The sequence below is a fragment of the Scylla paramamosain genome, chromosome 8 (genome assembly GCF_035594125.1).
Source record: "Scylla paramamosain isolate STU-SP2022 chromosome 8, ASM3559412v1, whole genome shotgun sequence".
NCBI lineage: Eukaryota > Metazoa > Arthropoda > Malacostraca > Decapoda > Portunidae > Scylla > Scylla paramamosain.
In genome coordinates, this window is record NC_087158.1 from 11,312,206 (window position 1) to 11,325,578 (window position 13,373).

A 13,373-nucleotide genomic window follows, 5' to 3' on the forward strand; every position below is an offset into this window, starting at 1 on the left:
TCTGGTGGCGAGGGGACAAAGTATGCCTCACATGGGAATTTTAATCGATTTTATGAGTACACATTGATTTTTTATTGATTTTAAGGCTTGGGGAAAAATGTGCTGGATACTTGAAGCTGCCGGATACTCGAATGCCGGATGAGAGGGATTTTACTGTATTTTTGTTCTGTACATATGTGTGTGTGTGCATTATAAAAATTAAATAAAGGTGTTATGAATATGAAGCTATAACAAAACAGTGTTAAATATCATAAAGTTAATAAAAACTAACAAAATATTGATGCACTGCCAAGAGAAAAAAAAGAAACTAAAAGGAAACCTAGTGGTGTTGTGGGGCTACCACAAAAAGGCTAGGCCAGACTTGTCCCCATGTACCCATTGCTTCCATGCACACCATCTCTGTGATATCATACATAAAGATGGACAGGTTGTGTGTATCCTAAACAATGGGTTACAGACATTTTTAACAAGTAGAACATTGTAACAGGGTCAGCTCTATTTACAGACTCTTCAACCATGCTAAGTTCCCCATCAGATTTTTCTTCTTCCAGTTGCACCATATGAAGCTGATGCTCAGCTGGCATTCCTGAATCTGAGTGGCATTGCTCAAGTGGTGATCACTGAGGACTCAGATCTGATTGTCTTTGGCTGTAAAAGCGTGAGTAACTTTACTGTAATTAAGCAAGATAGCATTCTGTTTTGTATCAGCTTATTTCCATATGTCAGCTTGATATATGAATGAAGAGACTGTTTGTGTAGCTTCCTGTCGTGCATATTGTTATCACGTTGGTTTTCTTCAATTATCAGCTATTGGAATATTCAGTAAATAAACTTCAAACATTTTTTTCTCTTCAACATGCCCTGTTTTTCATTACTTATTTAATTCTATTCACTGTTTTAGGTACCAGTTGAATAACTAATTTCACTTGGATCTCCATGTCACTCATATATAATAAGATATATGTTAATTCATGTTTATGCTGTCTATTCCTTTCTTTCCTTTACTGTGTCCATTGCAAGGTTTGTCTGATGTTGCTTGGTATGCATTTCTTGCAATAATTAGCCTTGATAGGCTGCTGCTGCTTACCAGGTCTATTATCATCACTACATATTTCCTCAGTAGTTTTCCTGTCTGATGGTCATTAGATATGCCTATGTTATGTTATTAGATTACCATATTTTCTCATTGTTTGTCTTTCTCCCTCTCTCACTCTTTATAAAGACTCTGTTCAAGTTGGACAGTAATGGTGGCTGTGTGCTTGTGGACCATGAGAAGCTGCATCTTGCCATGAACATTCCTCGAGATAAGTTTTCCTTCGAGAAGTTCCGCAATATGACCATCCTGTCTGGTTGTGACTATCTTCCCTCTTTGCCCGGCATTGGACTGGTAAAGGCATGCAAGTTCTTCAGTGTTACAGCAAACACAGATATCTTTAATGTAAGTAAAGAACTCGTCTTTCTAAATGAATAGGTCTATTTTAGGATAGTTAATTATTGTCTACAGTAGGGTCTTGAATAATAGAAAATGTATAGGATACATAAGTGTGCTATTCATACATCTAAGCTTGTGGGGAGTGTTAATAACTATTTTGCTGAAAGAGTCAGCAAGTTTAAAGGTCAGAGTTTTGAAAGTTAAACACCCATGTTAAATAATGCTCCAGCATACCCATTTCCATCACAGCATAGAATACTATATTTGAGATCTTAGAATGTGCTGTATCTCAGAAGACATGTCTCTAATCATTCACTTGGAACACAAAAACACATCTTAGATTAATATATGTATGTATAATGGAATCCATTCTTATGTATTTTAATTCCTTAAGTAATATAAGGTTTGGTGTATGTGACATTATTAATTAATGATTTATATAATTTATTTTAACAATTTTATTTAAATAATTTATCTAAATTAACCTAATTTAAATCAAACAACCTTGGTTTTACTTCTGACAGTATTTTTCTATTATACAGCATAACTTTTGTTATTAATGTGATCCATAATTTCTTATATTTGTCAAAATATGTAATGAAAGTGACCATCAGTTTACTATCAATGTAGATATTTCTTGCAATTGTTATTGAACATTTTATATAATCAGGAAAAATAATTCTTTCACATCAAATATCTGCCAGGTCCTGAGCAAACTGCCTTCCTACTTGAATATGCCAAATCTGGAAGTCACTCAGGAGTATCGGGAAAAGTTCATGCAAGCCATTAACACCTTCCTCTACCAGTTGGTGTTTGACCCCATCAACCAAACCCTCCGTCCCCTAAGTGATTACCCTGATGACATGGGGCCCAATGACTACCCTTATGCTGGCAAATTTGTTGGACATGAGAGAGCACGACAAATAGCTCTTGGGAATGTCAATGTTCAGACGGGTGAAGTTGTTGATCATTTTGATCCTGAAACATTCAAGGTACTTTAGTGTAAATTAATTATGAGCAGTCTGCATCCATCTCTATTTCTTGACCCCTATCTTTAGGTCATATTGTGGAATTGGCAGGTACAATACCAGCAGTTCTTGAAGAGAATAGGGTATTAAAGATAAAGGTGACATTATGTGCCTCAGAAAAGACTGAAAGATACAGTAAAACCTGAATAAGTCAGTATTTTATGAGTTGGAATTCCACATAAGTTGGCAAGGCAACAAAATATTAATTGAAGAATAATTAGTCCAAAAAAGTTAATTTTCACAAAATTTTTGTAAGGTAGCACCATGCTGAAAAAAAAAACAATTAAAGATAGACCAAACTTACCATAACTTATTCTGTAATAATTACTGCTTACATTATGACATGCTAAGATGGGCTGCTGGTTCTGGTTCTGGTTGAAGGTCAGGAGGTTTAGCCTCCGCAACAGCACCTCCTTGGTGCAGTCTTGCCTATGGTTTCTATTAACAGTCTGATCTATGCTCTTGTTTCTATCAAATAATATAATTTTCCTTGTATTTTTTCTTATCTCTTCTAAAAAACCTTATAGTATTTCTTTTGTTGTTTCAATGTTACTGTTTTTGAAAGTAAACTCACTAATAATCTGATCTTCATTTTCTATGTACAGAGAGGTCCCGATGATATGAGCAGTTAGATCTCATTTGAATTGCTCATATAATGAATTCTTATATAATGAAACTCAAGATTAATAGGAAAAGGGGTTGGGTTCCATGAACCTTGTCAAAGGTAAGTCTTCACGCTGAAATGTACACTACCAAATGCAGCAAACATGTTTATATTACAGAACTGTCAATAAAGCAACCTGAAAGAGAAAGCAGCATACAAAGAACATGATTTCATATTAATCAGATATATAAGGTTTGCATAACACTCATGATTGTATAGTTAATGTGTCAGTGAGGGTAACTTGCTCATCACTCTTGTGCCTCTTATCTGTTCCTCTTATCTGTTCTTTGCAAGTGTCATTTGTACTCTAGTTCACTTAGCCTTACTGCAAAGACTTGCACTGGAACTTTAGCTGCTTGGGAGAGGCAAAATAAAGCACAATCTGTATGCCACATAGTCACTCACACAATACCACACCAAAGACTCAGGTGTCTGAGGCAACTGACAGTAGCCCCTTTTCTGTTTCCTCCTACTTTCTCTATCCTCATTTTTGATCCAAAGCTGGATGCTGCGTTTATGTGCACAATGACTTAACTTGCTCTCGTGCCCATGCTCTTGAATCTTCCGAGTTTTCCACCATCTGGCTACAACTACAGAGTCACTCTCATACTAAATTTATCTGTGCTGTATACCTCTCTCCTAACTCCTCTGACTATAAGAAATTCTTTGACTACTTAACTTCCAAAGTGGAGCACATTCTGACCCTCTTCCCTTTTGCAGAGATCTCCATTCTTGGAGATTTCAATGTTCACCACCAGCTTTGGCTTTCCTCTCCCTTCACTGACCATCCTGGTGAACTAGCCTACAACTTTGCTATCCTCCATGACCTAGAGCAATTGGTGCAACACCCTACTCGCATTCCTGACCGTCTTGGAGATACGCCCAACATTCTTGGCCTTTTCCTGACCTCTAATCCTTCTGCTTATGCTGTCACCCTTTCTTTTCCGTTGGGCTCCTCCGATCACAATCTCATATCTTTATCTTGTCCTATCACTCCAATCCCTCCTCAGGATCCCCCTAAGCGAAGGTGCCTCTGGCGTTTTGCCTCTGCCAGTTGGGGGGACCTGAGGAGGTATTTTGCTGATTTTCCTTGGAATGACTACTGCTTCCGTGTCAGAGACCCGTCTTTGTGTGCTGAGCGCATAACAGAGGTGATAGTGTCTGGCATTGAGGTGTACATTCCTCACTCTTTTTCTCATCCCAAACCTTCTAAACCTTGGTTTAACACAGCTTGTTCTCGTGCTATACATGATAGAGAGGTGGCCCACAAAAGGTACTTAAGCCTTCCATCACCAGAATCTCATGCACTTTATATTTCTGCCTGGAACCATGCCAAGTCTGTTCTCCAACTAGCCAAAAACTTCTTCATTAACAGAAAATGTCAAAACCTTTCAAGATCTAACTCTCCTCGTGATATCTGGCATCTAGCCAAAAATATCTCCAATAACATTGCTTCTTCTTTTTTCCCTCCTCTACTTCAACTTGATGGCACCACTGCTATCACATCTATTTCTAAAGCTGAACTCTTTGCTCAAACCTTTGCTAAAAACTCTACCTTGGACGATTCTGGGCTTGTTCCTCCCTCTCCTCCACCCTCTGACTACTTCATGCCACGTATTAAAATTCTTCGCAATGATGTTTTCCATGCCCTTGCTGGCCTAAACCCTCGGAAGGCTTATGGACCTGATGGGGTCCCTCCTATTGTTCTCCGAAACTGTGCCTCCGTGCTTGCACCTTGCCTAGTCAAACTCTTTCAGCTCTGTCTGTCAACATCTACCTTTCCTTCTTGCTGGAAGTTTGCCTACATTCAACCTGTTCCTAAAAAGGGTGACCGTTCTAATCCCTCAAACTACCGTCCTATTGCTTTAATTTCCTGCCTATCTAAAGTTTTTGAGTCTATTCTCAACAGGAAGATTCTTAAACATCTATCACTTCACAACCTTCTATCTGATTGCCAGTATGGGTTCCGTCAAGGCCGCTCTACTGGTGATCTTCTGGCTTTCCTTACTGACTCTTGGTCATCCTCTTTTAGAGATTTTGGTGAAACTTTTGCTGTTGCCTTGGACATATCAAAAGCTTTTGATAGAGTGTGGCACAAAGCTTTGATTTCCAAACTACCCTCCTACGGTTTTTATCCTTCTCTCTGTAACTTCATCTCAAGTTTCCTTTCTGACCGTTCTATTGCTGCTGTGGTAGACGGTCACTGTTCTTCTCCTAAATCTATTAACAGTGGTGTTCCTCAGGGTTCTGCCCTGTCACCAACTCTCTTCTTATTATTCATTAATGATCTTCTAAACCAAACTTCTTGTCCTATCCACTCCTACGCTGATGATACCACCCTGCACTTCTCCACGTCTTTTCATAGACATCCAACCCTTCAGGAGGTAAACATATCACGCAGGGAAGCCACAGAACGCCTGACTTCTGATCTTTCTAAAATTTCTGATTGGGGCAGTGCAAACTTGGTATTGTTCAATGCCTCAAAAACTCAATTCCTCCATCTATCAACTCGACACAACCTTTCGGACAACTATCCCCTCTTCTTCAATGACACTCAACTGTCCCCCTCTTCTACACTGAACATCCTCGGTCTGTCCTTTACTTATAATCTGAACTGGAAACTTCACATCTCATCTCTAGCTAAAACAGCTTCTATGAAGTTAGGTGTTCTGAGATGTCTCCGCCAGTTTTTCTCACCCCCCAGCTGCTAACTCTGTACAAGGGCCTTATCCTTCCATGTATGGAGTATGCTTCACATGTCTGGGGGGGTTCCACTCATACTGCTCTTCTAGACAGGGTGGAATCAAAAGCTTTTCGTCTCATCAACTCCTCTCCTCTAACTGACTGTCTTCAGCCTCTCTCTCACCGCCGCAATGTTGCATATCTAGCTGTCTTCTACCGCTATTTTCATGCTAACTGCTCTTCTGATCTTGCTAACTGCATGCCTCCCCTCCTTCCGCGGCCTCGCTGCACAAGACTTTCTTCTTTCTCTCACCCCTATTCTGTTCACCTCTCTAACGCAAGAGTTAACCAGTATTCTCAATCATTCATCCCTTTCTCTGGTAAACTCTGGAACTCCCTGCCTGCTTCTGTATTTCCACCTTCCTATGACTTGAATTCCTTCAAGAGGGAGGTTTCAAGACACTTATCCACCAATTTTTGACCACTGCTTTGACCCTTTTAAGGGACTGGCATTTCAGTGGGCATTTTTTTTATTGATTTTTGTTGCCCTTGGCCAGTGTCCTTCTTACATTAAAAAAAAAAAAAAAGACAGCAAATAAAAGAACATGTCAGTACTGTGACACATCCAAGCACCGATCAGTCACATTACACTGTACTGCACTGTACACTGTACTTGTACTGTATTGTAAATATGCTTGCAAGCAAAATGATGATAAAGTACAAGTATACTAATGAGCAGTAAGGCTATAAGGGCGGGAGTCTGAGGAAGACCAAGTTCAGTTTTAAAAAAGAGGACTGGTTGCACTGGGAGGAGAATAAATGGTAGGTAGGGGTAAAAGGGAGAGGTGCACAGTTTTCTTCAGTGCTCACAAACTCATCCCTACACATCTAAATCATCATACATCACCATACAGCCTGGATGTGTTAGCGAGGAGGGTGCAGGAAGGCGTGCATTTTAAACTTTATAATTTTACTCACCTTGGACTCTAGCTTGTATTATCAAATTCTTGTGCTCATATAAAAGAAAATAATCTCTAATTTACACATCTTGTATTATCAGTTTCTTGTATAACAGATACTTGTATAATGGGACCTCCCTGTACAGTCTTTGTACTTTATCCACTTACCTCTTTTGTGATAACAGTAGCAGTGAAACAATTAAAGAAATACTGTACAGTTTTTTGGAAGGAAAGTGGTAAAAAATATGAGGAAAATTAAGTTATATTTAAGAGAAACAAGAGAGCAGATTAGACCACAAAAATTAACTGTAAAAGAAAACCACATAAGGGAGGTGACATTGCAAAGGCTTACCTTCAACCAGAACTAAAACCAAAACCTGCAGGCCTTCTTAATGTCATGTTCTCAGAGCAAGGTGCAAGGGGAGGCTCTAGAGGAGGAAAGGGATGCAACTTAAGACCATAAGTCTGCAGGAGTGGTTACCAAGGATATTTAGTGGTATTTCACAAAAACTGGAATTTTGATAAGTTAGCAAAAAGTGAGCCTTCATTATGTCAACTTATGAAGGTTTTACTGTAATATATTTTGTCAACAATATTTACAAAAAAGAGTCTTCTTAAAACACTACAGATGTGTCATCAGAATAAAGAAATATACCTGAGTGAATAAATCATGACAAAGTAATGCAGGCTCAACAAGAACTATATATTTTCAGCCAACAGCAACCAAGTCATCCAGCTGGGAGCCAAAGGAGAAAACAGTAAGCACCCACCCAAGCATATGGATCAAGGAGCCTTTCAAGAAAAAAACTGAGGCTCCCTGTCTTCTTGATCCAGGAAGACCAGTAGCCATTGGAAAGGAAGTCACAGTAGCCATGGCACTCTTTAAGAAAAAACACACATTGGGTAAGTATGATCATCATGTATGAAAAAACCCTTGTTATACAACAGTTTGTGATTTGTGATGTACTTTTTTCAGCTTAGGACTTAAGTATGATGTAGTTTTTTTCGTCTTCTACTCACCTTAGTGTTGCTTATCCACAAATGTTGCCATATCCCACATGCTGGTGTTTGAGTCTGAGCTTCGTGCTAAATTGGGTAGTTTGTTTTCACTTCTTTTACCATAATCTGCAGGTGATGACTCTCCTGGATTATCCTTCCAACATATTGAAAGTGCCAACTATAGAATATAAATTTTTCTTTCCTAAAGCATTCACCAGTGTAATTAGCTTTACCAGACTCTAGAAAATCATCGTTTAGAAAATCATAATTTGTAATGTAACTTAAAGTTTCTTAGTATCATATATTAGACATAGAGATCAAATGCGATGACATCTCACCTGCTGAAACATTGCCAAAGATGTGAGATTATAGAAGAGTGATGCAGTAATACCACAACATATGTTGGATAAGCTTAAAAAGCCTAGACAGGTACTGCAGCTTAGATGTTCATTATTACCAAATGTTATGATTGGGTTGCCAAGATTAGAGCAAGCTAGCAATTGATTGATGTCACCAAATATGGAATTTGCAAATCAAAAAAACATCAAATATACATTAGGCATAGTTGATATATTTGCAGCTGGTGGAATGTACCATATTTGATGGCTTAAAGGCATGCCTTTTTCCCCAAAAAAGGTCTTAGAAAATGAGCCTGCATCTTATAAGGCCAAGGTTCAACTTTTAGTTGATATATTTGTGGCAGGTGGAATGTACCATATTTGATGGCTTAAAGGCATGCCTTTTTTTCCCCAAAAAAGGTCTTAGAAAATGAGCCTGCATCTTATAAGGCCAAGGTTCAATTTTGGGGCAGTGGCTAGTGGTAAGCCTGTGGCAACAGGCAATCAAACCCCCAAACATCTTCACTCATGTAAACAAAGTGATGATTAATTCTACACCACAAGAACAACTCTATTTTCCAAGGTAACAATGTATAACATGTCATACTTACCAATAATTCACATAGAATAGCACCTGTCAGGAAGAAACCAAGTGACGATGCTTACATTGCATGCACCAAAACAAACTCAGTCAGTTACACATCAATCCTGGTGACACACAAAATTCACTGCGTTCCTTAGTATGCCATTATTCCTTGAGGTAAGACACAGCTTCATTCAACTGAAATTTGCTTACTTGTTCAACAAAACTTGAAGCTAATGAGAAAGTATTGTTTTTTTTAGAAAATAGCTTACTACTTAACAAAATAAAGATTTTTATAAGTGAACAGAGCATCATGAGGCAGGATGGCTCATGGTCTGTACTGAATATTTGAAATAAAAATACATTGTAGAGAATAAGGTAAATCTATTTTCACACATCCTTATGCTTTGAAAATGTACTAAAATATCACAGCTAGAATTATGTGTTGAATGATGATAAAAAAAATATGATGTACAAACTTTGTTACCTATCTGGTCTCTGACAGTGTCACTATGCCATATTTATTTACATTTCATAGCAGGACTCATCTAAGGACTAGTCTTGGTAGGTCCTAGCAGATATTAAGGTTTTTAAATGTACAATATTGGATCTAATAAGGATTTGAATAGTACATATGCAAGGGCCAGGCAACTATCCCCTCTTCTTCAGTGACACTCAACTGTCCCCCTCTTCTACACTGAACATCCTTGGTCTGTCCTGTACTTATAATCTGAACTGGAAACTTCACATCTTATCTCTAGCTAAAACAGCTATGAAGTTAGCCATTCTGAGACGTCTCCATCAGTTTTTCTCATCCCTCCCACCTGCTAACTCTGTACAAGGGCCTTATCCGTCCATGTATGGAGTATGCTTCACATGTGTAGGGGGTTCCACTCATACCACTCTTCTAGACAGGCTGGAATCAAAAGCTTTTCATGTCATCAACTCCTTCCTCTAACTGACTGTCTTCAGCCTCTCTCATTGCCACAGTGTTGCATCTCTAGCTATCTTCTACTACTATTTTCATGCTAACTACTCTTCTGATCTTCCTAACTGCATACCTCCCATTCTCCCACATCCTCACTGCACAAGACTCTTCTTTTTCTCATCCCTATTCTGTCCACCTCTCAAATGCAAGTGCTAACCAGCATTCTCAATCATTCCTTTCTCTGGTAAACTCTGGAGCTCCCTACCTGCTTCTGTATTTCCACCTCCTATGACTTGAATTCTTTCAAGAAGGATGTTTTAAGACACTTATCCTTCAATTTTTGACTACTGCTTTGGACCCTTTTCTGGGACTGGCATCTCAGTGGGCTTTTTTTTTTTTATTGGATTTTTGTTGCCCTTGGCGAGTGTCCCTCCTGCATAAGAAATAATGTCAGGTGAAACCTTTCACTTCATATTCAGAGCTTAAACCTGCTTATTTATTTATTTTTAATTAATTAATTAATATATTTTTTTCTATTTATTCTTTATTTTTTATTTATTTATTTTTCTTCTTCAGTGCATCTTATAAGCTGTCAAATACAGTATTTGAAAACCAACCTCAGTCAAATATAGCTGTCATTGCATTAAATCAAGGGAGAGCTGGTAACAGGTTTCATTAGCAATGCACTGACATCCCGCATTACAAGTACAGCTCAACTGTCTGTCTTAACATGCTTCATGCCTAGTTACAGAGTGGGTGCTTGCCATTCTGTCATCCATTCTCCTGGTATTTATTTGTGAAGAAAACGTCTCTTTCAATCCCTCTCTTAGCCATGCTGAAGAAAAAGCAACTTGTTGAGGCTCATATAAAGGAAGGAAAGTCTAATAGGTGCATAGCTGGAAATGTAGTTACTTCATTCTGCGCAGCCCAGCTTTGGACTCAGAAAATCTGTTATGCTGGACCTGGTCCACTGCCAACCTACAAGAAAAGAAAGGCCTGAGAAGAAAAAAGCTGCTTTCAAAAGAACCCTGAATGTCATCAAAAGACAGGTGGAATGGAACCTGACTTACAACAAGGGAACTGAAGCAAAAGAACTTGGAGTTACTCGGTGATGTGGCAGTATGTACCATTCAAGATTATTTGCACAAAACACTCCTATATCACAGATGCTATGTTGTTTCCGAACCTTTAGTAACAAAGCACGACAGGCAAATGAGGATGAATTTTGCTTGTCAGCATCAAAATTGGACTTTGGAGGAGTGGAGGAAAGTGCCCTGGAATGACAAGAGTATCTTTACTGTGAGTGATGGTACTAGGAATTACATGTACCATCAACATGATAGCAACCTGCTGGATCCATAGTACGTACACAACACCATTAATTACCCTGATTCAGTTATAGTTTGGAGCTGTTTCTTTTACTGTGGCCTGAGGAACTTGGTCTTCCTTTTCAGAAAAAAACAAATGAATTGGAACAACAACTTGAACCTGCTTGTCCCTATTGATGAAGGGATGTGTGAGAGAATTTTTCATGCAGGAGCCCCCTCTTACAGAACTAAAGCAGTGACTGAGACTCTTGATTTGGGTGGTATTTGTTACTCCAAGCCATGGCTTAGCAACTCACCTGATCTCAACTCAATTGAGAACATCTAAGGAAAGATTAAATCCGGGTTACAGAACTTTGATGTCTCCTCTCTACCGAACCTTAAGGATGCCATTCAGCAGCTGTGTGAGTCCATGCCTCAGACTTGCCTCTCAACTCTGGCATACTCTTTTATAAAATTAACCTTGTCAGTAAAGCCAAAGGATATCAATAAAATACTAAGTATATAGAAAAGTTTTTTTTTTCTTGTTCCTTGAGCATTTTTTTTGTATCAAGTTGAATTCATTGTAGGTAAACACCTTATTGCACATATATCAACCATTCTTACTGCATATTTGTAGTTCAGTTATATTCCAAAATCCAGAGCACTTCTAGTCCTTGACACTTCTGATCCTTAGTATTCTAATTAGGGGATTCTTAACATGTGATGAATGTTCTGAATTGAAGTTATGTTTTCAAGTGTTTCATCTCTCCATATCAATTTTTCAGAGTCCAAGGAGGATGACATTTCAGAGCAAGAGCTGAAGGATCTTTATTCCCAGCCACAGAAACGGAAAAAGGTTGAAGCATCACCAGAGCCTCTTAAAGAACAAGTTGAGAGCAGTAGCAAAAACCATACTACAGAATTACATGATAGTGGCTGCCATGCCACAAGTCCAATTGTGTCATCTCCTAAAGATGTTGAAAATCCTGAAAATAAAGATATGAACTCTGTAACCCCACCTGAAGCCTCCAGGTTTAAAAATCCATTTGCCAAAAGATGCACAAGCCCCAAGAAGATTTGTTTGCCGAACATCAGCTACAGTTCCATTAAGAAATTTAACAAGATGAAGAAAACAGTGATAGACTCAAATATCATCGTTCAAAGCAGGTAAGTGAGCACCAGAAATTAAGATGGAAGAAAGGAAAGGAGAGATAAAACTTAAGGGTAAGACAATAAAAAGAAACATTTGTGTTATTGATAGACTGTACCTACTATAACCTGAAGGCCATTCCATAGAGCATGTGTGCCATTCCATAGAGCTTGGTCTCTATTGAGATAAGTGTTGCTCCTTCGAGATACTTTCTTGTACATGATAACTTAAGGACAGAAACTGTAGCTTCAGTGTCAACTTGCAGTTGGTCTTAGTGGTCTTTAACAGGAATCTCAGATATACAGTTTATTTAACTTTCGAATCACATCCTTTCATATTGGAGTGGTTGCTGGTTTCTTTCATCCACTTAAATGACACACTATATCCATGTCAATATTTTCCACAGTTTAGATATAAAATACATATGGTCTTGAAGCACTTTGGAACACTTAACACAACATTGCCAGGAGGAGGCAGTAGACACCTGCCAAAACAATAATCACTCCCAGTGAGATCTTAAGCACTGGATCAGGGGGTGCTGTGAACTTATCATTAACCCAGCTTTGACCTCACTGAACATTTCCCTTTGTATCTCACAACACAAGCAGGCAGTCACAGCCTGCCCTCTAAAGACAACTCTCTTCCTTCACTCAAAACCACATGTACCTAATTATATATACACCCTTCGCTTAAAATTTAAAATATCATGGCAATTCCTACACCAGCCTCGGAGTCCCCACCTGGAGAGGGGACCACAAATGTCCCCAGGTTGGACTGCTCTTCTGGTATTGACCATAAGTGTCTTGACACCCCCTTCAACTTTTTCTTCATTAACTTCTGCAACATTCACAATCTAAGATTTAATTTTCAATCTGTAGAACACCACCTCTCCACTACTAAACCTCATCTTCTTTTCCTCACTGAAACACAGGCATCTGAGGCAACTGACAGTAGCCCCTTTTGTGTTCCCTCATACTTTTTTCTACCCTCATTTTCAATCCAAAGCTGGATGTTGCATCTCTGTGTGCAACAACTTAATCTGGTCTCTTGTCCACACTCTTGAATATTATGAATTTTCCACCATCTGGCTATGACTACAGAGTCACTCTCAAGCCAAATTTATTTGTGCTGTATACCTCTCACCTAACTCTCTGACTATAAGAAATTCTTTGACTACTTAACTTCCAAATTGGAGCACATTCTGACTCCCTTCCCTTTTGCGGAGATCTCCACTCAGAGATTTCAATGTTCACCACCAGCTTTAGAATTCCTTTCCATTCATTGACCATCCTGGTGAACTAGC

At 38.7% G+C, this 13,373-nt stretch overlaps 1 protein-coding gene across 1 annotated transcript in view; it reads left to right on the forward strand.

Annotated features, from left to right (window-relative positions):
* The window catches only part of LOC135102525 (exonuclease 1-like), a 116,221-nt gene that overhangs the window by 61,571 nt on the left and 41,277 nt on the right, over window positions 1–13,373 (forward strand). Inside the window, exons 4-8 of the mRNA XM_064007805.1 lie at window positions 552–658; window positions 1,223–1,438; window positions 2,137–2,424; window positions 7,479–7,668; window positions 11,706–12,087. Coding sequence (XP_063863875.1) covers window positions 552–658; window positions 1,223–1,438; window positions 2,137–2,424; window positions 7,479–7,668; window positions 11,706–12,087 — 1,183 coding nt within the window. The remainder of the gene's footprint in view (window positions 1–551; window positions 659–1,222; window positions 1,439–2,136; window positions 2,425–7,478; window positions 7,669–11,705; window positions 12,088–13,373) is intronic.